Below are 26,100 nucleotides of genomic sequence, written 5' to 3'. Positions count from 1 at the left end.
TCTTTTCACCCCCGCGCCGAGTGCCTCTAACACTCGCAGCGGCCAAGTTAACAAAAAAGTTGAAGCGAGAATGTTTTTTTTTAATGAGCAACGGTTTGAGAAATGTGGCTGCTAGTGAACGGCGAGGGTTGCATCATCGGCGGCCATGATCAATCCACTGCTGGATGGAGGTTCTGCCAGAGCCGTGGCCATCTCACGTGGTCCCGCGAAACGAGAATCCGTCGAGTGCCCACACTCTGCCATGAGTCTTTGCCGTCTGGCCGTCGTCTATCCCCCCGGGGATGTTGTCCACCCACTTACGACCGAAACAGGGAGGAATTCCCCACGAACTTTGCTGTCGCCTGATGAGGCTGGCTGTAATTACCAGCGAAACGTTGTGCTCGAATTGTAAATGCTGTGAGCTTACTCTCCAGCTGAACTAGTGTGCTGAGCTAGTAACTAATTGACACGTTTTGTTTACGTGACAAACCTTACTAATTGGCTGTGTCGGGTGGTGGCGGGTTTAACGACACAGTTATATTCACGCGATCTAACCCAAAATAAAATATATTACGGATAATATTAGTCGCGAAAGCCTACTTGTTAAAACACAGCCACTTTTCCCCACAGTCAACATAATATATCCAATTGCATGCGTTCTCTAATAGCGATCCATTGGTTTCAAAAGGTTATATTAGCAAATGACTTGCTTGCGACTAGGGCTGAACGATTTGAGGAAAATATTTAATTGCGATTTTTCTGACAGATATCGTGATTGCGATTTGATTTGAGATTGCATTTTTTTCAGTCAAGCTTGAGCTCAATATTCACTGTGTAATCAATTTAAAACATGTGACGGAGCATTACCACGTGATACCATCAACATATGAACTGCTCTATATATATTCTAGAGAACTTAAAAGATATTAATTGCTTCCAACGTGTATTTAATAAAATGTTTTAATTGAAATAGAACAAGCAAACATAGAACAATTATTAAGTTAAATAAATAAAGTTATAATAATAAAATAATAAACCAATTCCAATAAGAAAGTAATAGGACTTTTCAAATCGCAAAAAATCGCAGCCTTTGTGATTTGCTATCGTTCAGCCCTACTTGCGACTGATGTGTTTTTTTTAAAGATCTTAAGTACAAAGTGGCCAATTAATTTAATGAATATGTTCACTGCCAAAATATCCTCCTACTTATCCATCTAATTTATTGACCGATGTCTTCTTTTAATCACGTGCAAATGCTTCGAGACTCATTTTTTTATTTAGGGACAGTTCAAAACTGAAGTACACAGAAAAGAGGGGTAACTACAAAAAAGGCAAATACCTACAAAAATGCTAAATCCATTGTTTCTTAATGATCTCCATTGGCTTTCATAACGCTCTATTAAAGCTAACACAATCGTATTATAATGCTCTCTATGTGGCAATATCCGTTTCTCTAACCTTAATTGTATGGTTCAGCATCACATAAGGGTTAATTACTTGCATTAAAAATAATGCAATACCATTCCAAAGGAGATTTCCTAAATGGGCTTCATTACAAAATTACCTAATGCCAGACGGTGTGATGCTGTACAATACCAATCATGCAGGCCCAACACATACAAGATCTGGCACCAGGAAGAAAGCCATGATGACCTCTACCTACAAAAATTAACACGGCCTTCCTGGCAAGAAGCTTTGGGTGTTCTGCTAAATTCTACCTTTTCACGGTGCTTCTGTCACGTAGTTATCAAGTGTGCAGGCCACGCAACTCTACCAGGCCCCAGAAGGCCATAGGGGCCCTGGCGACAGGTTACGGAAAGGGTGGAAATTGAACAGGGAGGGGACTCATTTCGTTCCTCTGACGCGACATCACTGCGGAGCCCCACAAAGCCCCACCGCAATCGCAGTCCAGGGCGGGGAGTATAGAGGGACAGGCCATGGCCTCTCACCCAGCGATGGGATGTGGATGATGGTCCTTCTTGAACTCTGGATGCGTTTCCAGTTTTCTGCGAGATACTGAAATGAGACATGGGTGGAACGGACAAACAGTTGACATTAGCCACTTCATGCAATAATCACAACTCAAATAATATTGCCACAATTTTGACTCATCAAGCGATGGGACCGATCCTATGATTGCAATCACACCTTCTGCTGTCTAGAAATAACGTTGTGCGTGTAGTATTATGATTATTATGATTATTATTTGTTTCCAGTCTGCACTCACTTTGCTGTCTGCTACAGAAAGTGTTATAATTTGTTTAGTGTCGCCCTTGATCTCACGATCTAGAAACGAGACGCGACCTCATGTGGCTTTGTGCAATGCCGAAAGAAAAAAAAACAGGTCTCAATGCAAATTCCAGAAAATAAACATTTAAACAAAACGAATAATATCCTTTATTTACCAAGGAAATCCTCACAAAATTATATATTTTTTATATAAACTAAACTACTTTATTTACATCATGAGGCCTCCTTTGCCAGTACCAAAATACAATAATAGGGCTTTTCCCCGCTATCTACTTTATTTAAACAGGTAAAGCCCACTGAGCTATCAGCTCTGTTTCACAAGCGACCTGGTAAAAAATGATAGCTCAACGAAGTGGCATGTGGAAATTAATAGTCCTAGCCAAATAATTAATTAATTAATCTAAACGCATGTTTCTAAATGTGGCGTGCAAAACTGGAGAGCAAAACTGGAGGACCCTTAGGAAAATCCACATAACCACTACTGGGAGAGAACACGTGAACTTCAAACATACCCACATCTTCAGGGTCCGGGATCCAACCCACGACCTCCTGTGTACCAGGCAAGGGAGAAAACACCTCCCCGCCACCATAGTGCCTGCATTTCAGATGTTTGGCCAATTCCATTAATGAGTGTCTGGCTTCAAGTGGAAGGAAACTCAATTACCCAGAAAAAAGGCATAGATACAAGGAGATAATAACGCCCCACACAGAATGCAAGAATCCGCTTGCTGTGCTGCCATCTGCTGGTCACTACATAGCCCCAGCGTCTTTGTGAATTTCACAAATCTGTGTGATCCAACAACCCTCGCGCAAAGGACTGTATAAGAGGCATGTGCAAGCATGCGCTATCATTCTTGGCTACGAGCAGTAAATCCGCGATAATCACAGGAAGATACGTACGCATATGCTACATTGCTTTATAATTCTAGTGAATCTGAAGTGTTAAAGAAAAACCGTGAAATTTATTTTGAAACACGTTTATGCAAACCACTGATTTATTGACAAGTTGTATACTTATAGAGGGTCTGCCGTTTGTAGAAACTCCCAGTGATTTCGAATGCCCCCTTTAACGTGATTTGCAACGGGTGAATGATATTTGTGAAAAGCGATTACTTCTTTGTCTCGCGCAGACACCGCGAAGCAAGGTGAAATCGTTGGTGGTGGAGACGCCAAAGATTTGAATTCAAATATTTTCTCTCTCACTAATTTCTCCACATCATATTCGTGGGGTACCTATAAATGGGTCACCTTTTGTATCATGGCCCAATCATACAGATATGGCCTGTAGTTCAGCTGGCCATTGCAGTGTTCCTTTGCTCTCTTGGCGACTTGAGGTTTTTTTTTTGTTTCCCCCCAACAGTGAGCTCAGGATGCCACATCCCCGCAACACGATCGACACACTGCGAGATGTCAAGCAACCCTCAGAGTCTCCCTATGCGGTGAGATTTGATCCTATAAAAAAAATCACAAACGTAAGGCTATTCCTCGAACATATGTAGAGCATTCTAATTGAGCCCTGAGTCAATGCACTGCTGGATGAAGACCTCCCCATGCTGTATCATTCATCATGGGGTTTGCTTGACCATACTTCACCACACGGGTGAGGAAACGTTGGCGAAAGGGCCGGGGTGTAGTCGATGATCATTATTGCGCAAAGATATATCTCGGTAGGGGCGGGGGTAGCAGCAGGCTCCATGAATCATCAGTTCAACAGTGACTCGCTGTTTTGTATGGATGAACCTGTTCCCATGATAACAATGTGGAACTTCCACCGCTTGCTTGCTCAAAACCGCCAACAGTGCTGAGCGTCACCCAAAGCTCATTTGAGCATGGGGACAATTAAACATTAAAATGTATGATTAGTGGATTAACTGTTCTTTATTTTACTCGTAGATAATAGCGACTGTGTAACAGGGCCATTCGAGTCTGTAATGTATTTCTTTGTGTACTGGCAAAAAAATGTAGCTCTTTGTTCCAATGATATGCCATTTCATAACCACGTACAGGGGGGTTTGTATGTTTCGTCATATCATGGGTTATTCGTTTAGCGAACTATTTGTTAATTTGTAAATAAAAAAGTATATATTTTTAATATAAATGTATTCTCTTTGAATCGTCAATTAACCCTTATACAAACGCACACTGTCGCGAGAAGGCAAATGGGCCACCGCTCCTTTGCAATTTCAAAAGATCAGGTTTTCGCGAGAGTGGAATCCTTAATGACCGCGGTGTCATCTTTTTTTGGTCAGCCAGCTGTTAAAATTAAATGCATAATCAGTTTTGTAAAAAACAGAGCGGCAGATTGGCGATTTTAAAAGGCGGGGGGGGGTCAATTAATTAGCCTCCATCTGCACAGAACAAATAAAACCCGAGCGAAACAAAAGCATTGTTGGGCGAAACGCGCGGGTGCTGATCGCCGGGGCGAGCGAGCGAGCGGGCGGGCGGGCGGGCGGGTGGCGTGCGGTGCGGTTCGGCAACGGGAGAGCGAAGCGAGCGAGCTCCCCCACCCCCCCAAAAAATATATATATAGATCTTAATTTAATTAACAAAGCGGCGTGTTATTGTGCACGGGGACGATTGTGTTTACATTGCAAAACAGAACCTTTGACCTGCTCGCGCGCGCGCGGTCCGGGCTTGCGAGGAGGAAAACGTCTCCCACGCCAAAGTCGAAGCCGCGGCCTCTAACGCGCGGTGCGCTCGCGTAAATTACCCTAATTAATTTAATCACACGCTCCAGCACTGCGACAATTAATTTAATTAGAGGCGTGCGATGGCGACGGCGGTGATAACGGAGAGGAGAGGGTATAATTAACAGGACGGGAATTAAAAACACGGCGGAAAAAAAACCAGCGGGGAAGCGGTGAGCACTAATTAATGTCACCGCCGCGCTGCAACCGGGAGAAGCCTAAACAAGCCGGAGGAATAACCTCATCCCCCCCCCTCCCTCCCTCTCTCCTCCGCGAAAACCAAATTAAAACTCCATTCATCTTCGGGGGAAAGAAGGTGACACCGCGCCGTGGCACAGGCGAGCATTCCCATTTTGCCGTAAACGAAACAACAATTACGTGGGGACGTCACGCGGCAGGGGGTCACCGTGCCCGTGACGCCGACGACAACTGCGTAACAAAACATTTGTCATGTTCAGGAGAGCGCGCGGGTTCGGCCGCTAATGTGCTTTAAACAAAACAACACAACAAGCCATCCGGGGCAGCGCACGCGCGCGCGCGTGTACGAGGCGGCGTCCGGCCAGACGGCGCACACAATTTACGAGCAAACCCGCGTCGCCCTTTGGGATTACATAATCATTATTATCTAATGATGCTGTGCGTGCCGAAGGAGTACGAGAGCCGGAAGTGCCCGAGATGTTTGTCGAGCGATCAAGCGGGGCTCTGCAAACGAATGCGCGTGCCCATTAATCATTCATACGCAAGGAGTGGTATTGACTCGCGCGAGACACCACAAGTAAAAAAAAAGAGGAAAACGTCGATAGCTCCGCGATCCTTTGCTTATTGTTAGGTATTTCCCCCCCCCCGCCCCCGCCCGCTCCCGCCCGCTCTAGCTATCGTCGAAGGCGATTCCGCCTTTTTGCCGTCCGTCGTACGTACACCACGCGCAATGTAATTCCTGCCACTTCTGACTCGTGTGGTTGCGATGAAAGGAGCCGGGGTACGCTTGTAGCCGAAGGCCCCCCACGTGCCGTTTGTAAGGAACGCAAACTGTTTACCGCGACCTAATGGATCAAACAAAACCTCTATTATGCGTGCATTCCCCCACTCCATGCCTCCCACCTCCACCCACTACCCTCCCATCGCCGCTCCACGCGCACATCGCATCGCATTAGGACGATTTCGCAAAAAAAACATTTCTGGGGTGATGGGGCCATTCGCATTAGGCAGATACATATCGTTTAAAAAAAAGCCACTTTAATGTACAGCGCTAAAGCATTATAACGAAACACCAATGGAATTTTCTATTATTGTAGCATAATTATCATTGCTCCACAAAAAAGCCGCACAATTTATTGTTTAACATTAAAGTGGATGGCGTAAGTAAATGTTTCTTCAATTACGTTTAATGGTACTTCATTTACCGTTAAATGCATTCACCGCACTTATTTCCGTATTTGTGCTAATGGTATGGCGCATGCAATTAGGTCTGCGCAGTCAAGCTTTGAACCCAGATATCATCAGGGCACGGTATTAAAATGAAAAAGGGAAGGGGGGGGGGCAGAAGCAAGGCACACGCGATAGAAATTGGAAAAGGGTAGAGAGAGAGGTGGGGGGGGGGCTGGGAAAGCGAATGAATGGCCCGACGACGGGCAGAGAAGGACATTGCAGTGTTTATAATTTCAATAAAATAATAACAAAAGGGGGAGAGAAATAATAATATGAATAAAAATGAAACCCGCTGATGCAGCTTTACCGAGCCGCACTATGTTGGAAAAAAAAAGTAAATATGTAGAACGCAACTGTAATTTTGCTAAATAAATCATTACGTTCATTACAATTTGGTTTGCTGTGAAGGCAAATCAATGTTAATGATATTGATGAGACTTTAAAAAAATGTATACCAATTAAAAAAAAGAGATGCTAAAGAGGCTGGTGTTACACCTGTATATAAATAGTAACCGCAATTATGATAACGATAGTTTCGTCTAAGTCTTCAAGTCAGTCCTGTAAGTGGTAACTGGTCAATTATATTTTTTTGTTTTGTCAACATTGATGGATCTGAAGTGTCAGGAGAAAACCCTTAAAGCAAGGAGACAGCGCCCACATTAACAGAAACAGTTGTATGTGATTGACAAAAGGGCTCTATATTGTGATTTTACGTGGTATGCTATGCATCCGTGCATCCCCACCAGCCACTGAAAGCATTAAATTCAGCGTAATATTCCAAAAAGAGAATCAATTTCTGGAGCTGAACGCACAACCATGCTACGCAATAATCCGTGAGCGAGGGCGAATCGTCACAGGCCCACGACAGTCATCAACCGATCCACCTGTAAGTGCCGCCCCGAGACGAGAAAACCCGAAGCAGAGTCTGTAGCCTCCCCCCACCTAAAAACCGGATCGGTGATCAGTGTCACGAACCTGGGTCCGTTCGCAAGTGCGTATCCGTCACCTGGACATGCACGGTGGCTTTTCTCTGGGCGATCCGGTGTCCTCCCATATGAAGCCAAACACTTGTGAATGCATCTTGACTTAAAGCTTTCGTGACTGCGGGAATTCATGTTCTTGGGTATTTCGGTAAAGTCACGTGGATAGGTTCAAAGAAAATAACAGAAAATAACAAAAAAAACTACGACGTTTTGATCGCAACACAAGCGGTCGTCTTTTTGCACTGCGATCGAAACGTATTTTTTTTGTTATTTTTTGGTTATTTTCTTTGAACCTATCTACGTGACTTTACAGAAAGACCCAAGAACACTTGTGAATGTAATTTACCACTCATGTCAATGTAGCGGAACCCTGGGGAAGGGGGGGGAGGGCGAATCTTAAGACTCAAGCGAGTCTCTACTGGGTAAAAGGGCGTGCGATTCTTACACCCGTGGAAGAATTCTTGCAGTTGTCCAAGCACCACAAGTGTGTTTCTGTAACATCGTGGGCGCCTCCCGTATGTGGGTGTCGCACCTGTCCACGCGTGCGTGCGTGCGTGCATCGCACCTGTCCACATGCGCGTGTCACGCCTATCCACATGCACGTACGTGTGTGTGGCACCTGTCCCCGCGCGCACGTACGTGTGTGTCGCACCTGTCCGCAGGCACATACGTGTGTGTCGCACCTGTCCGCAGGCACATACGTGTGTGTCGCACCTGTCCGCGCGCGTATACGTATGTGTCGCACCTGTCCGCGCGACGTACATGTGTGTCGCACCTGTCCGCGGGCCCGCACGTGTGTGTCGCACCTGCGCGCGCGTGCGGAAGTTCTCGAGCTGCGCTTGCCGCCTCTGAGCGAGCGAGCGGCGGACGCGGCCGCGCTGCACACGCAGCATCCACGCGACGGCGACCACACCGGCCGCCCAGCGCCGACGCCGGTGGCGCTCGAAGTGACGGCGAGCGAGGAATGCGCGCCAGCTCGCCTGGATGCGCGTGGCCGCCCGGTCGTGCCCGCCCGGGCTCCTGGAGGGAATGGCGACAGCGAGCAGATGCCGAGAGAAGATAAAATATATATATCCGTGTATATATACACACGGACGCACGTTGTGGAAATGTGTTGTGTTCGCTCTGAATTCTCTGCAAGTAAGGCGGCAAAGCACGCGTCTCTTTTTCGATACACGCAGTCCTTATCGTGAGCAATACCAAGTGTACTGCAGAGGCACATTACGTCATAACATTTAAATCGCTAAATATACCGATAAAAATCTACTTTACCCAGGAATGCCTCCCTGAATATCCAAGACTTGCTTTGAGAAACATTCGACTTCTCATGTATCGCCGGTTTCTTTTGTTCGTTATTGACGCTTTCCAACGAAGACATGGGTTATTAGCGCCGAAAGCGGTTCATGCGATTGGGCTCTGTCTGTCCATAATGACAGGACACGATGACTCTTGTAATCGTGATGCGATTCAAACTATAACCCAGAGTATAAAACTGTCAGTTTAACACGTAAAACTCTGTTGCACTTTAGGATATTACCCTACTGAAATCCATCCAAGTTAATCAAAGGGTTGCCCAAAGCATGCGTACATTTTCAGTAGAAAATGCAAATACATATCTACATGAGGGAATCGGTGTGGGCAAGCCAACATTTTATTTTTTTTAGCGGTTCATAAGTTTTGTCGCTCAGTGTCTGACAAATAAAGGCCCTATTATTGTGTGCTGTATGGAAACATTTTAACAAGCACAACAAGGTTACAGCAATTAGATCTTGTAATTGTAATTTTTCGTTAATGCACATTCTGTTGTTTGCATAGATGATAACCGATTCGTGCTTTGTTAATGAAAACAAGGATGGAAGTTTTTTTTTTAAAGCCAAATAACGCAGATTAATTTCCGAAGCTCCCAGCTCTGATTAAAAGCATCTTCAGCCTCCGAGTAAACAATGCCGTGACCTTTGGCGTCGCCTCCCATGGGAATCGATAACCAAACAACGCTTTGTTTACGATGATACCGTATTCACACTTTTTTTTAAAAAGGAAATTAATGTGTATAGCAATGAGTTTGGTCATTTGTATTTATTTTATTCACCTGCGCGGGCTGATAAGACATTGCAGAGCCTTCGCCGGCTTTCGGAAACTATAATGAACGTCAGGCTCTTAGGGGCCGTTCTGTGAAAAGACTCCTGAGTTTTTTTTTTGAACGAATAAATTAATCGGCGTTCAATTATTATTCTTTCACTGCAGCCGCTGACCGCAGGCCAAAGGTCTACGACACGAAGCAGACAGCTGCTAAGAGAGCGATGATAGTGTCGCGGACGAGAACACGAAAGCATTTGCCTTGAATTGAGAACGTTTTCGGGAGCTTGTCTTGAATCGAGAATATTAAGTGAATTGATGTTTTTTTTCACTAAAGGTATTTCTATTTTGGTTGAGAAATAAATAATATATCATTATTGGGTGTTTTTTGTTCTTTCTTCGAAGTCAAGGAACATGAATCAATAACTGAATGCTTAATTTGAGTTGATAATGTTTGGTTATAAAACCAAATGTCGTTTATTAATTTTCATCTCTTTTTTATTGCTGTTGTCCTCTATAGCGATGCAGTTATACATGAACGACACTCTTTAAAATGTTTTATTCTAAGAAACATTTTTTTTACGTTTTCATTGACAGACTACAGTTTGACCTGACACGAAAGACTTCAAAATGTGAGCGCTTTTATCCGTGACGTGTTCGTTCGAAACTAACAAATAAACACCTTTATTGACGAACTCTACAAAACAAATCACACCACAAAATAAATGAGTAAACAATTATTATACAGGGACTCCTCTACTTACGAGCATTCGACTTACAGAAACTTTCAGAGATACAAACAAAACTGTCCGAATGTCCAGTCGCTCGTTCGAACCGAGAGTCCTAAGTTCAACCGCCGCACAATAGATGCAGAACATGAAGAACCAGTGGTATCTACGGGAGATTATATGACTTTTAAAGCCATTCCCCGTGTTTAGTGTACACACTGTACAACGTGTTTGTGATCGACGGAAGTAAAGTTGAACTTACAAACAAATCGACTTACGAACAGACCTGCGGAACTCGTGCATAAGTAGAGGAGTCCCTGTATATATATTTTTATCCCCTTTTACATATCCAGAATTTGCAAGAGCATGCTCTGAATCACAGTCGTTTGGCTGGCGGTGAATAAGTTCGTCGTGACCAGGAGAGAGACACCGAGCTGTCACCTGAACCTTCGCCCCAGCAGGGGCAAGAGTGAGTCTGGATTTTCGGCCGCGAACAGCAGATCACGCTCCGTCACCCTGCGCCTCTGCAGCCCCAGCTCCAGCTCCTGTGCCACCTGGCAGAAGTGCACCCAGGTTGGGGGAGAGATGGTGGGTGGATGGGTCAATAGGGGCAGTTGCCCACCCACACCAAAAAAAAACGTCGACTGCCATTGTATGTCATCGATGATGCTTCCCTGGTGTTAATGGTTAGCACAATGGAATTACAATCGAGAGGTTGTCGTCAGTTCAATCTCCCCTCAGTTTAAACGATGGCAAGTGGCTTAAATCCTCGCCTCCGTCCATGCAGCAGTATTCATGGGTACACCATACTCAGTTGACTGGCAGGTCACATTTGGTAGGGTAAAGTGTGGGTGCTTCCCCACCTCTTCCGAGGCATCAGGTCAGTGTGGAAGAGTAGGACAGATACCCCCTCAGAGGGGGCAATCTCTGAGGGGGTATCTGTCAGAGCTGCTTCTGCCAGCAGTGGTGTGAGCAGGCAATTGCAGGGCTACGCCTTTACCCTTTATGGAATGTCACAAAGTATATTTGAGATTATTTTCATGGATATAAAAAAATTGTGACTAAATAGGTAATCATTATTTTTGTTATATACATTTTTTGCAATCACCTTCGTTTCTTGAAAGGAGTGACTTTGTATCACAGTGGAAACTATTTGCTTCCTCTGTGGCGTTAGGCTGGGCGTGCCACCGTCAGCTGGGCGGACGGTGTTGTTATTACAGTTCTGAAATAATTGGTTCCAGGTGCAATTCTACATGCCACGCCATTTGCAACAATTCAGCCTCGGTTCTAATAAAAACGATAAAACTATATTCTTAGCTCTTTCGGTAAAGTCACGTTGAAGGGAAACAATAAAATAACAAAATATATATAAAACAATAAAAATTCTCACGACGTTTCGACCATAACAAAAACGGTTGTCATCAGGTGTGTCGGTTTGCATTAATTTATTTATTTTAAAAACGGTGTATTTATTCATAAAAAACGTCAGTGCCACGCGCAGCGATTTGGCAGTTTATTTAGAAGGACTAGTCCATCTATGTTCTGAAAAGAGGAGGGGGGAGACTAAAAATAAATGTATGCTGTCTGAAAGCCACTGTAAGCGTGAACAATCAATTAAGACCTGAAATGGTTTATCAAATCTTTCCAATGATTGCTAAGCCAGAATCCATCTTCTCGGTTGAAATTGTCTCTGTGCTTGTATATGTGGATAGCCTCATGAACGAATCTCTCATGGTAGCCAGATGGCTTACAAAGAACCTCTATCTTGGAAAAGTCAATGTCATGACAGGTCTTAATTGATTGTTCACGCTTACAGTGGCTTTCAGACAGCATACATTAATTTTTCGTCTCCCCCTCCTCTTTTCAGAACATAGATGGACTAGTCCTTCTAAATAAACTGCCAAATCGCTGTGCGTGGCGCTGACGTTTTTTATAAATAAATACACCGTTTAAAAATAAAAAAATTTATGCAAACCGACACACCTGATGACGACCGTTTGTGTTATGGTCGAAACGTCGTGAGAATTTTTATTGTTATATATTTTATTATTTTATTGTTTCTCTTCAACGTGACTTTACCGAAAGAGCTAGGAATATGAATTACTGCAGTCACGAAAGCTTTAAATCAAAACGATAAAACTGCCTCGCCGGGTATACACGAGGTTGTGGGTTTGATCTCGTAGTTGCGTGGATTTTTCTCTGGGTTCTCCGGTTTTTCCTTCCACATTTAGAATCAACATGCGTTTCGAGTATTTGGCTGCAAGAAATGTTCACGTGATACGACATTTCGTTGAGCTATAATTTGTGGCCAGGTCGCTTCTGAAAAATAACTATGTAGCTCAGTGGGCCTTACCTGGTCAAATATTTTATTTAGTTTATATAACGTACTCTTTGCTTTTGTTGGTAAAGTCACGCAGGTAAAATAAAATAAATGAAAACAACTAAATTAAATCACGACGTTTCGGAGGCAACACAAGCTTCCGTCTTCAGGTGGAAACCGTCACAGCAAAATTGCTGTATCAAGTGAAGAGATCTCTAAGATACCCGAGATTATATACAGGTTAAGGGGGGGGGGGGAGGAGCCAGGAAGGGCCGTGGGAGGGGCTAAGTTAAGCCACCTTTTGTTATGCTGCAGGGGGTTAGGGGGACGGAGAGGCGATGGCGAGCGGCTGTCGAAAATGAGCGCAGCCAACTGGAAGAAATGGAAATGGCTGTAGAATTATAAGGCAGCTAAAGTTTGACTTGGTTGATGACATCTTTCCAATGATTGCTCAATTTAAAACCATCCTCTCGGTTGAAGTTGTGTCTATGTTTGTATATCTGGATGGCTTCATGGACAAATCTTTGGTAGTTTAGGTTCATGTTTTTTTACCCAGCCAATCATCTCTTCGGAGGTTAATAAATGTGGTCAGCTCTGCAGTAGTTCTGTGATAGACTTGCCCCCACAATAGGATCGTGGAATTTCCACCGCTGGCTCAGGGCTGTAAACAGGGGATAAGCAACCACCTCAATGCTCGTTCCGAATATTTCGCCAGTTCTAGTTCTCACCGACGAATATTTATCTGTCTGAACTCTTTCACACTATACATAGCCAACTGTGCTAATCGGAGGTTCTAGCTCTGTGCACTGTTAAACGGTTTGATGTAGGCATGATAAAGGGTCTGTAGGCCTACCTGAATTCATTTGTTCGACGGTAGTTATGAGACCTCGGATATGACAGAGTGCAGTTAAACCTGACTGTGAGGCGTGTGGGCCCACGCCACTCGAGAATGTTCTAGTTCCCATCTCGAACCCTTCACAGCTTGAACGATCACTTCCCCTTTCTACCACAGTTCCGCCAAAATTTCCATCTCGTCCTCATTCTAGTGCCCGTTAATGGAATGCTCAGATTTCACCGACGGCTATTTGAAGGTTTTGTGAAAACCTAAACGGTTGGGGATCAAGCCGACGTTTGATCAGTTTAAAATGTGGTACAAGTGGTCAGCAACAAAATAATAACGGTAACTATAGCGCTGTATCCATGCATTGTAATTGTTGTAACTGTTGCTCGGTACGCTGTAACACTGTTCCGTATACGAACACGAATGCACGACAAGGTGCTACGATCACTGTCAAAATCTGCCGTAAAAAAATAAGCAATGGCTTTCAGTTGTAGCTCTGGGTTTTTTTGTCAACAGTAATAACACGGACCTGGGCCACGCGCTCCCCGCGCAGCACCGCCACCAGACCGGCTCGCGAGGCAGGCAACGGCGGCGGAAATGATGAAGACAAAGAGGGTGTGGAGGCGGCAGCGGCGTTAGCGGCGTTGGCGAGCAGGCCCTCCATGCCGCGGAGCGTCGACGAGATGGGCCCCCACGCCGTGCGGTGCAGCTTCTGGAATTCGGAAAAGTCTCCGGCGGTCTGATCCACGCGGCCGTCGCGTAGAACCAGCCGGTGCCACTGCTCTGAGGCCGGAGTCGTGGGCTTTGGAGCAACACCCACGGCAAAAGGCAAAAATGAAAAACGTCACACTAAACCGACTCTACCAACGAAAGCTAACGGCGCTGACAAACCGGGTAGTGCAAGGTTACACGTGAAAATACCACGCGTGTGAAAATAGTGGTGGCTGAGACACTTTTTTTGTATCCACAGTACTGCTGATAAATATGTTCTTTTCAAATTCCTATTTAAAAAAATCGCTCATTACGGCGGGTAAATTTCATTTTGAAAGCAAACAAAAAAAGGCAGAATTTACATTTTTATGAGGTCACCACTTGCAAAAAAATCTAACTAATCAATTTAACAATTTATTTCTGAATTGATCCTTGATTGATTCTAATTGTGAATTCTAAGAGGTATTTGTTCGATCAGAATTGACGATTCCAATTTGTCCATCTTTTTTTCTTTAAGGAAAATTCTTCTCTTAAGTTCAGTTACACAGCAGAGCTGCATATTTCGGGCAATTGCTCCAAATGATAATTCATTTTTTGCCATAATTAAAAAAATATTCAAAACGAAAGATAACTCAAAATACATCAGCGACTATCAAACAGAAACATTTGCCAATATAACACCACAATTAGCAAAACTAACATGTCATTTAAATTTTGTAACCGTTGATGTCGATTCAAAGCACAACGATGGATGCCTAATTTATAATGGAAAAAAATCGAATTTGTGTACATTTGTTAAATTTTCTCACCAACAAAAATCAGCGGGGGGGGGGGGGGGGGGGGCTGAAATTGAATCCCGGATTCCGGCACACCTGAATCGCCCTCGTCAACGTCGTCTCGGATTTAAGCCACGGTTTGTTTGTTTTCTTCCAGATGGGCCTCACCTGCAGCTGCGATGGCTCTGCTGGCGCTGGTTCCCGGGACGGCTCTTGAGTCCTCGCGCGAGCCAATCGCTGGCCTCGGCGCGACGTCGGCAGGGGAGCCGAGGAGCTGCCCTGGGGCGGCTGCGTCCACGACGCTTCCAAACGCGGCCCTCCCAGGTGTTCGCCGCCTGAAGCGTGGAGCGGCACGATTATTGTCGGACGTGTGTGACTTATTTGCGCCCTCCCCCCCCTTCAAACGCCCCCCACCACTTTGTTCCCGCAACAAACGCAATGAATTTGTCGCGGTTCGGAGACGTGATTCGACTCACGGCTCGAGTTCTTTTGTCTCACTTTCACCACCTCGCTTGCAGCGTTGCCTCTCGCTTACATTCTCGTTTTCACAGCATTAATCCCTTCATTAGCCTAAATGTAACATTGTTCAGCATCGTCATTATTAGCCGCACCTCTGATCAGCACGGTTGGCTACGTACAGAGCGAAAGAAGTTCAACATACATATATACATAGCCATGATTAATCCACTGCTGGGTAAAGGCCTCTCCAAGTCATCGCCATCTTCTTGTGGTCCTACGATGTAACAACCCACCTAGCTCCTGCACACGAGCCGATTTCATCGCTCCATTTCTGCGATGGGCGCCCTTCTGGGGCCACGTTCTCTCATAAATGTAACGATAGCATATCATATTCTTGGTTCTTTCGGTAAAGTCACCACGTAGAAGGGAAACAATTAAATAATAAAAATATATAAAACAATAAAATTCCCACGACGTTTCGACTGCAACACAAGCAGTCATCATCAGGTGTGAAAACCACAGCAAGAAAATTTGAAAGAAGTGGCAGTTATTTTTAACGTTAGCACCACGGAGAGCGATTTGACAGTTTGTTCAGATGGACGAGTCCATCTATGTTTGGAAAAGAGGGGGGGGAGAGAAAGAGAATGGAATGCGGTCTGAAAGCCATTAGCATGAACAATCAATTAAGACCCGAAATGGTTGATCAAATCCTTCCAATGATTGCTAAGCCAGAATCCATCTTCTCTGTTGAAATTGTCTCTGTGTTTGTATATGCGGATATCCTCATGAACGAATCTCTCATGGTAGCCAGATGGCTTGCAGAGAACCTCTGTCTTGGAGAAGTCAATAGCATATCAGTAGTAATAATGTATCGCCTAATGTGTCACACATTTTTATAGAATGGTGACACTGCTGGATGAAGCCCTCCCTGCTTCATGCTGCAACTCTGCAAAAGCAGAGGAATGTTGAGAATAAAGCGATTATTTTTGACAATTTTGTCCGACGTTTCGCTGGACATTACAACCCCCATCACCAGGTGTTGGCAGGGGCTCAGCTCTTAAATAAATTAGACGGTAGAGTCACCACGGACCAAAAATAACTAACTGCAGAGCAAACATCACTCATTACAACAAAGCAATACTCTTTAGCAATCAGAGCCCGCTGTGAGGAGTTGTTACCCCCTGAATTTCTCTATCGCAATTATTCCAAAAGAGATGAAAAGAAAATACATCCTCATTGTAGTGCCTCAAATCCAATTTGCATTGCTTACTGGCTGAACATGGGTAAAGTCGCTGTAATTAAGAGCCCTTAATTATTGTTATTACCAAAAAATATGCCGAGAATAATGGGCGAACGCTGGAGATTCCACGGCTATTCTCCTACAACTTCCGTCGAGAAAGTGCACTCTTAAATGTAAATAAAAACAAGTTTAAATGTAAATGTGCGGTGGTTGTTTGTCTAGACAGCACTGATGGATGAAGGCTTTTCCCCATGTCACACCAGGGTCGTGGGACGTATATTGGACCACACTTCACCCGCCTGGCCGGCGCAGGTTGGCGAAGGCGCGGAACGTAGATGTGTGAGCGTAGCAGTACAGTACAATGGAGCCGCTCAGCCGATAATAACACATGTTATGCCATGACAGCCGCCCATCCTAGCACTGTCTAACCTCTTGCCCTGCTTCTAGGTTTTGAGATCTGTCAGATCGGGAGCATTTCCTGAGACTTAGTTTGCATTCGCACGGCATTCTCTGAATCAAGAATGAAAATGAAGCATTTTCACTTGTCGTCTTGTAAAACCAAAAGCCATTAAGAGAACAGACAAGTCCGCTCATCATTTATTCACTGACGCGATGCGGCTGAAATTATCAAGTAATTCTTGTCGTGTTTTTTTTATATGCTGTAATTCACAGCCTGGCGGAATGCAGACCCAAGCCCCAGCTGTCAAAATCTGCCACAAATTGCTTTCTTGTTTAGCGAGGTTATCCCAACAGCCGGCTCGCCGAGATGCCAGGCTCCGGCGTGAATAAATCAGCTCTGCGCGGCGTGCCCGTGGTACGCTGCGTTACGCAGCTCGCTCGCCTCTGTAAAAGGAGGGGGTGGGGAGGAGGAAACCACGGGATGCCGACACGCCTGGCGATGCCGTCAAGAGGAGAATGCGATCCACCGGTGGTGGTCGGTAAGTCGAGCGTTGTGCCATGGACCACCGCCACCACCACCATCCATTCAACCATCACCACCACCCATTCGACTATACCACCAGCCCTACTCATCCATCAACACCATCACCACCACCCATTCGACTATACCACCAGCCCCACTCATCCATCAATACCATCACCACCACCCATTCGACTATACCACCAGCCCCACTCATCCATCAATACCATCACCACCACCCATTCGACTATACCCTGTGTAGCCTACATAGACTGTTGGGGCAAGTGCTCTTAGCGTCCAACCGCCTTGTCTCCCCACTTGTTCTTTACACACCACCAGGACGAGTTCAGATAATCACCACTGATGTCAGCCATGGTGGGCGGGAATCGAACTCAAGCTGTTGGGTTCATAGCGCGCTGTCCACTCATCACGCCACCAAAGCTACCGCGACCACCGCCACTATCACCACCGGTGGCAACGGCTCCCACACTGCCCCACGCCCCCCCCCCCCCCACTGCATCCCTGATGGCACGGGGATGGAGGCCGAGATGCCGGCTGCAGAGCCCCCAATTCCGACGCCCTCCCACTGTGCTCACACAGCCCATGATTGATGTGCGTTATTTAAGCAGGTGAGGGCACGGCGAGATTCATTATCTTCGGTGCAGCAGAGACCTGGGGGAGTGCAGCTATGCATGGGTAGTTATTAATTTTATTATTACTATAATTATTTTAGCCAGGGGCAATTTTAAACTTTGTTATTTGGGATATGACATTTGTGCACGATGGGCGATTATACCATTGTTTGTCACAAAGTCTTAAACGGCACACTTTACTGCAGACGGCAGCATACTTTGCTATTTATGCGCTTAAGCACTGTTGTTGTGCAACAAAACATGACAAAATATTGCAAGATAAAACTGAACTAAAACTATTTTTTTTATTTTTACCAGGTTAAGCACACTGAGCTATTAGCTCTTTTCAGAAGCTACCTGGCCACAAATGATAGCCTAACGAAGTGCTCTATCACGTGCCAATTTAAAGCAGCCAAATAATCTAAACGCATGTTTCTAAATGTGGAGGGGAAAACTGGAGGACCCGGAGAAAAATCCATGCGACCAAACAAATATACAAGCGTCGGGGTCGCGACCGAACCCACGACTTCCTGCATACCAGGCGAGGCATATAACATCTCGCCAACGCGATGCGGTGGCGCGAGTTGCAGCCAGAGAGCGGGAACGCGTCCGAGGGACACGACCGCCGCACGCGGAGACGGAGCGATGAAATCTGCTCGCGTGCGGGCGTCTGGGTGGATCGTTACATCTGAAGGACCACGCGAGACGGCGATGACCTAGCTGAGGCCTTCATCCAGCACCGAATTGAGCACGGTCGGACGACGCTGATGACGATGACTACAACGATAGCGGCGATGGTAATCATGGCCGCACGTGGACTTGGGGTGGTGCCACGTGTACTGGGGTGGGGCCCGGCACAGCTGCGCGGGCTCCGCGGCAGCAGCAGTGCGCGGCGGGGGGCCCTGAGCGGCCCGTGCCGCTACATTACGCGCTCGCCGCACGCACACGGCCTCGCGTAGCGCTCACGCGCTCCGCCAACGCGTCCGCGCGCGTGTGTGCGCGGCCGCGTCACTATGCAGTCTCAGGGCGCACGCCGTACATTCCCCAATCACACACCGCACTCGTCGATTTCATCATCAGCAGTGGCAATAGCAGCATGAGCATCGCCATAACAACATCGTAATGGTGATGGTGATGATGATGATGGTGACGACGGTGACGACGGTGATGATGCTAATGTAGAGGAGGGTGCTTGGAGAGACAATGTACAGGCACGGTAAAAATGCGTGCATGAAATTCAGGAGTGGTTACCGTCATAACATCGCAATCGTGGTATCATCGCAAAGTGTGGTAATTATTGCCTTGCAATTATTGTTGCAGTTTAATTGTGATAATTACTATGTTATTAATTCTGGGTCATATATTGTACATTCTAACCACTTCTATAATAAAATGACCATTGCTATGTGATCACCATATGGTATCATCATCAAGCAATAGGAGCAGGGAAGCAGCAAAGAGGAGATTGATAATTGGCAATATCCATAGCCCATTATAGATTGTTAAAATCAGAGGAGGAATTGTATGCATACCTCTGTCAAAAAAAGTTAATATATCCCAAGAATCAAATCGGGACAAATACTGAACAATATGATATACAAATGACTAAGTTTAAAAAAAGTATTTTTTCATGCTGATAGAAAATATATAATTGTAAATTATATGCTATTTTAAAACTGCTTAAAGCCACAATGCACGTCGAAGAATCACTTTGGCCAACTGGTTATAAGTGTGTTTAAATCTCACCATGCTTTCTTTCGAATTTTCTCAAAGTACACACATTTTAAAAGCTGATTTGAAATTCCCATCGCCTGGACATTTTCTCTACTTTGCTTAAAAACTAGATATTTTGGCAGTGCCGGACTCATTACACAGGGAAAAAATTGTAATAGCTATAGTAGTCTACAGTTACAAGTTGAAACCCATTATAAATTCTCTTCAATCCCATTTTTATTCTAATCTACGCAAGTTAAAAGTACACTGTATATTTTAATACGGAGATAGCGTGTAATTAACTGTGGTCACACCGGACAGATTCCCTATTATCAAACACCATTCGCACGTGGAATCCGAGCTCTTGCAAGCAGCGGTGGCAGTATATGCCACGTCACTGTGCTGCACTGTTCATTCTTTCACACACTAAAGTTTAGCGTGCGTCATTCACGGACATGTCTTCACGCTGACTGGCTCGTTGTCATGAGAGCACGTGCGATGTGCGCAGAGAAAATATTTTTTTAGCAGAAAAGTGAACGTGTTTAACTCTACTCTGACACGCTGGCCTATGCGCGTTCACTTCGTCGTACAGTATTTCTCGTTCAATGTTACCGTATTATGAGGAAAATTCTCCCCCCACCCCTTCCCCTCACATTTTAAAGGAATAGTTTAATAGTTCAGGATGTGTCTTATTATACAGTAGTCTGTACGTAACCTTGTTGACACCAGCTACAATCTTGGCATGTCTTACTTTTCAGAGTGCTCTATAATCAAAAGAATATAGTACCCCGTACTCATATTCTTAGTTTTTTCGGTAAAGTCACGTTGAAGAGAAACAACAAAATAATAAAATATATATAAAACAATAAAAAATTCTCACGACGTTTCGACCATAACTCAAACGGTCATCTTCAGGTGTGTTGGTTTGCATAAATTTATTTTTAAACGGCGCATTTATTTATTTATAAAAAACGTTAGCGCCACGCGCAGCGATTTGGCAGTTTACCCAGGACTAGTCCATTACTCATTAAGGTATTCACCGTTCCATACGATTCACTTAGTCACAGTAAAGCAATCTTGATTTGAAGCTTTCGTGACTGCAGGGATCCATACTCAAGAGTAATGTGCTATTCAATTACATTCAATGCGATACAATAAAAAAAACAGTGATTTATACAGCATTGGTTCATGCTGACAAGAAATGTATATTTTACTTAGATTCATGCTCATTCTATACCAATGTTTACATGAGCACTAATGGAGGGAACAAAACTGAACAAAATCTAAGAAACAATTAACCACAAGACGGGACACTTTGAATGGAATTGAATTGTGAAAACTCATGGTAAGATACAGAGCAAGCTGGTCGGGCGCAAGTTAAGTCCGACTAAATAACAGCATGGCCACGTACAATTCTAACTGAACAAGCATCTTGAGATTTTTCTATGTCAACAAGACACGGGTTAAAAAAAAAAACCCCAACAATAATTGCCAGTCGGCAACAGTTTTTTTTTTCCCACAATTGGCCAAATGTCCTCATGCAAGAGCTGCTTGAAGTAGTCTTGAGACTCAATTGAGGCTATCCAGAATATATAAATAAATAACTTGGTCAATTGTATGGCCAAGCTTTTGTTTGTCTCGAGGGCATCGAGATCCCCCTGACCCAACATGAACTGCTTTGACCCAATTCTAACCTAATGGGCTGTCCATAATAAAGGTTTTTGGGTTAGATCGCGTTATTTATAAATGTGTCGTAACCCTCCACCACCCGACACGGCCAATCAGCAAAATAAAGTGTCACGTTGACAAAAGACAAATAGTTCACTACTTTAGCCCACCGGTGTGTTGAAGAGTGAATCCACAAACATTTACAGTTTGAGTACGACGTTTCGCTGGTAATTACATCCAGCATCATCGGGCAATTCGCCAGAATGGTAAAGCCCTCCACTTGCTCCCGGTCTTAAATATAGCAGCAGGGTGACGTCATCATTTAACTCATTCAGGTGCAGTGATTTGAGGTGGGGGGGGGCTGTGTCCGTACGGCCTCGAACAAAGGTTCGCCCAATTGCCGTACCTGAGGCTCCACCGGTGGTCACGTGCGCGGCCCAAAATTATGTTATGTTTGTCTAGGTTTTCGTGCGAGGATTTCAAAAGTGGTTCACCCGGAGATGCCAGAAATAGTTCGACGATGCCTCCGTGTGCGGGCCGTTGCCGGACACAAGACGTTGCCGGACACAAGACGTTGCCGGACACAAGACGTTGCCGGACACAAGACGTTGCCGAACACAAGACGTTGCCGAACACAAGACGTTGCCGGACACAAGACGTTGCCGAACACAAGACGTTGCCGGACACAAGACGTTGCCGAACACAAGACGTTGCCGGACACAAGACGTTGCCGAACACAAGACGTTGCCGGACACAAGACGTTGCCGAACACAAGACGTTGCCGGACACAAGACGTTGCCGGACACAAGACGTTGCCGGACACAAGACGTGACCGGACACAAGACGTTGCCGGACACAAGACGTGGCCGGACACAAGACGTTGCCGGACACAAGACGTTGCCGGACACAAGACGTGACCGGACACAAGACGTGGCCGGACACAAGACGTGACCGGACACAAAACGTGGCCGGACACAAGACGTGGCCGGACACAAGACGTTGCCGGACACAAGACGTTGCCGGACACAAGACGTGACCGGACACAAGACGTGACCGGACACAAGACGTTGCCGGACACAAGACGTGACCGGACACAAGACGTTGCCGGACACAAGACGTTGCCGGACACAAGACGTGACCGGACACAAGACGTTGCCCAACACAAGACGTTGCCGGACACAAGACGTGGCCGGACACAAGACGTTGCCGGACACAAGACGTTGCCGGACACAAGACGTTGCCGGACACAAGACGTGACCGGACACAAGACGTTGCCCAACACAAGACGTTGCCCAACACAAGACGTTGCCGGACACAAGACGTTGCCGGACACAAGACGTTGCCGGACACAAGACGTGGCCCAACACAAGACGTGGCCCAACACAAGACGTTGCCGGACACAAGACGGTGCACTGCTCTGTGAAGGGGCCGTCCATAAATGACGTCACGCGATTTTGGACTATTTTTGACCCCCCCGCTTCGTCACACGGCGTCACAAAAAGTCAGACCCCCCCCTCAAATATGACGTCACAAAGCTCAGTCCCCCCCCCAAAAAAAAATATAAAACATGCAATCGCTTTAAACTACTGTATTGTCATTGTAGTGCGTATTTAATGTGGCGCTGCACTCTGATGTTGTAGGAGAAAACATTTATTAAAAAGTCTATTTAATTAAGTAGAACGTGTTGTCTATATTTATTTAAAGTTGCGCATTTTGATGTGACGTCACATTTCTCAAACCCCCCCCCTCCCCCCCTCGTCACACATCGTCACAAATATCTGACCACCCCCCCCCCCCAGGTGTGTGACGTCATTTATGGACGGCCCCAAAAGGATACTTCGCTTCGCGAGCACGACGCCGATAGCACGAGAGGAATCAAACCGCGAAACGTTAAAATGGAACAAGACGAATAATAGCAGAGTGGAGATTGCTCACGTGTACAGGAGAAGGTAAACGCTTGAACACGGCATATTGTTCAGCAGCACAGCGGCGTAGCTTGCCAGTGTGCAGGCGGTGTAACTGCACGAGGGCCCACGTAACGCAGGGGCCTCGGTGCCAGGCGACGAAGGTGGGAGGAAGTTGAGACAGAGGCGACTCAATTTTCATTCCTCACACCAGGGCCCATGCCAAGCACGCCACCCCTCTGGTTATGACCTGATTCTTGGGTGTCTTGTTTCATTGAGCTCCACTTCCCCAGCGTTCGTCGACGCAGCCGTGCAGGGCGTTTGTTCTGGACACGCGCGCGCTCTCCCTGGAGTAAACGCAGCATTTGGGGAGGAATCAATCGTGACGGGAAGGTGCGAGGGCAAAAGATTCAGCAAACACGGAGCGCGGGCTGCAGTGGCGGAAGACGGGGTTGGGAGCGGGAAGAAGTGGATGGAGGGAGCGATGTGGTGGGGTGGGTTGGGTGGGTGGGTGGTGGGGACGGCGACGATGACGGAGCCCCGAGCCCGCGGGGTTCACCGGCACCCGTAACGACCCACGAGCAAGTGTCCTCTGCAGCCGAACATCTGGCGCGCTCACTGCCGTAGCACCGAGTATACCCGCCCCCCCTCGCCCCCCAACGACTCCCCAAGCTGTTTGCCTTCCTTCCCCGAGCGCGGTCGCGACCACGAGCACGCGGCGGTGGGTGACAGCGGCGGGTTCGACCCGTCCGAGGCTCTGCCACGCGGCGCCCACCGTGCGTGATGTACTGCGATTGCAAAAGTTTTTTTTATTTTATTTTTGGAGCACCGCGAGTGAGAAACGACGTTATTTCTCACGCGCGATTTTTTTTCATTACGCAATCATTACACAATAAAGTTTTACACAGCGGTGTTTTATGTAATGATGGTCGGGAAACAGCTGGTAAATTACCTGACATGACGTTTTAAACATAAACACGCGCGATAAACGTAAAAGAGGCAAATACCCGCGGTAAACCCTGAAATCAAAGATTCCGGACAAGCGGAATAAATCGCTCACGTGATTTTAGTTTTTTTTTGCATTGTGCGTCGTCGTCTAAACGAGCAGTGTGCGTTGTTGTATAAACGGGCGCATAGTACAGCGCGTGTACTTTAGTGATGACATTCTGAATGAATGTTTATTCCCGGCTTTCTGAAAATGTCGCTATCAAATACGCCACATTATCATTCCAATGGACACAGCTTTGTGCAACATCTTTTATTGCAAGTCCACTTTTTCTTCGCACACCTAATTATTTTTATTCCCTCGCGATGGTTATTACAATTGCACGCTCCCTGGGAATTGTGGGCAAATTTTCACATGGCACCTTTACTGGGGGGGGGGGGGGGGGGGACTCCCCACCACACAACCCCACACCCCCCGACCCCCCACTACGAACCTGGCGACATGCCGAACGAAACTTTTCCGTGGAAACAGCAGGACAGCAACGGAGTAGTCACACAGAGAGAGAGAGAGAATGCGAGTCACGTTTACAACAAAAAAAAAGGCCTTGTCAAAACTCCGGGCACGCCGCTACTTACAACCCATAGTTCATCTTTCGTAAGGTTCATAGCCACCTTGCGGGTAAGGTCCCATGGTGTAACGTATAATCCCGCCTTACGATTAACCCGCGAAGAAGGAGAGTGGTGGGGTGGGGTGGAGGGGGGTGGGGTGGGTGCAGAGAGAAAAATATAAAAGGATTGGAGAGGGTAAAAAAGTGGGGGGTGGTGGGGGGGGCGCGCAACAAAAAAAAAGGGACATACTGCCAGCTTGAGCAGACGCCGGCAACATACGCAGGGACATTAAGGAGATCATCGACAAAACCCCACTGGGAGAAAAAGCAATCTCGCGCTACCGCGTTCCCCCATTTACCGCCGCGCAACATACGGGCGGCGCTACAACGAAATGCATTACACACGTCGGCTTAATGAGGCCTCCACGGGCCCAACACGATTAGCGTTATCTTATTTTAATCTCAAACTCAATCCGACGCGATGTCGCCATTCGACGGCCGTTTGAAGGGAACCGAGCCGTGACTGCTATTACTCAGCGGCGCGCATTTTGGGCCCGATTTCCTTTAACGGGCCCGTTTTATGCGAGGCATCTCCTTAAACGTCCGGCGGTATTTCTTTGCAAGTGCCCCCGTAATAACCAAAACCCATCTCCACAACTCAAGCCGCTGCTTTCAATTATATTTCATAACGCGCCGGGCGTTTGGCGCCGCGCGGAGAGGACGAATGGGATTGATACGGGAGGAGGCGTCCGATCTTATTTTTTTTTCTTTTATGCACAGAGGGGTCTTTTAGTCCACTTTAGTCCGGGGCAATAATGAATTGGCCAATGATCCCAATCTCTAAAACATTCCATCCTATTTCCGCAGTGATTTGTAACGCGATCACATGACGAACATTAGCGGCAGAGTCTCTGAAGCATTCCGAGTGTGACATTAGACAAAAGTATGTAATCCGGCCAATAGCATTACAATTCATTGGGGGCTGTTACTGACATATTGAGAGCAATCTGTGCCAAATAACATGCCATTACATTGAGAATCACATCTAAAACACATGATGAGCCACTCCCGCATATTGTCCTACGCGGACACCGTGAGCACATATAAATTACATTCATAACCGCACCTATTAATTCTAATATCTTTCCAGTTCCCTTTAATATACCGTCCCATAAAATTAAAAGAGCGGCACAAAGGTGACTGGGCCACAAAATCCGCAAGCCGAATGAGCAA

The 26,100-nt window shown here is 46.1% G+C and overlaps 1 protein-coding gene across 2 annotated transcripts in view; it reads right to left on the bottom strand.

The window, feature by feature from the left end:
• IQCH (IQ motif containing H) overlaps positions 1 to 26,100 on the bottom strand; it is a 70,086-nt gene that overhangs the window by 28,455 nt on the left and 15,531 nt on the right. For both annotated transcript variants that reach the window (XM_032948456.2, XM_032948463.2), the window contains exons 7-11: positions 14,948 to 15,114; positions 13,822 to 14,094; positions 10,573 to 10,685; positions 8,134 to 8,347; positions 1,929 to 1,995 (exon numbers count right to left, since the gene is read on the bottom strand). In XM_032948456.2, coding sequence (XP_032804347.2) covers positions 1,929 to 1,995; positions 8,134 to 8,347; positions 10,573 to 10,685; positions 13,822 to 14,094; positions 14,948 to 15,114 — 834 coding nt within the window. The remainder of the gene's footprint in view (positions 1 to 1,928; positions 1,996 to 8,133; positions 8,348 to 10,572; positions 10,686 to 13,821; positions 14,095 to 14,947; positions 15,115 to 26,100) is intronic.

Source organism: Petromyzon marinus, chromosome 1 (genome assembly GCF_048934315.1).
Source record: "Petromyzon marinus isolate PM22_M1 ecotype Great Lakes invasive population chromosome 1, UKy_Petmar_22M1.pri1.0, whole genome shotgun sequence".
NCBI classification, from domain to species: Eukaryota; Metazoa; Chordata; class Hyperoartia; order Petromyzontiformes; family Petromyzontidae; genus Petromyzon; species Petromyzon marinus.
The sequence above is the reverse complement of the archived record's forward strand: the minus strand, read 5'-3'. Positions and strand labels throughout refer to the sequence as shown.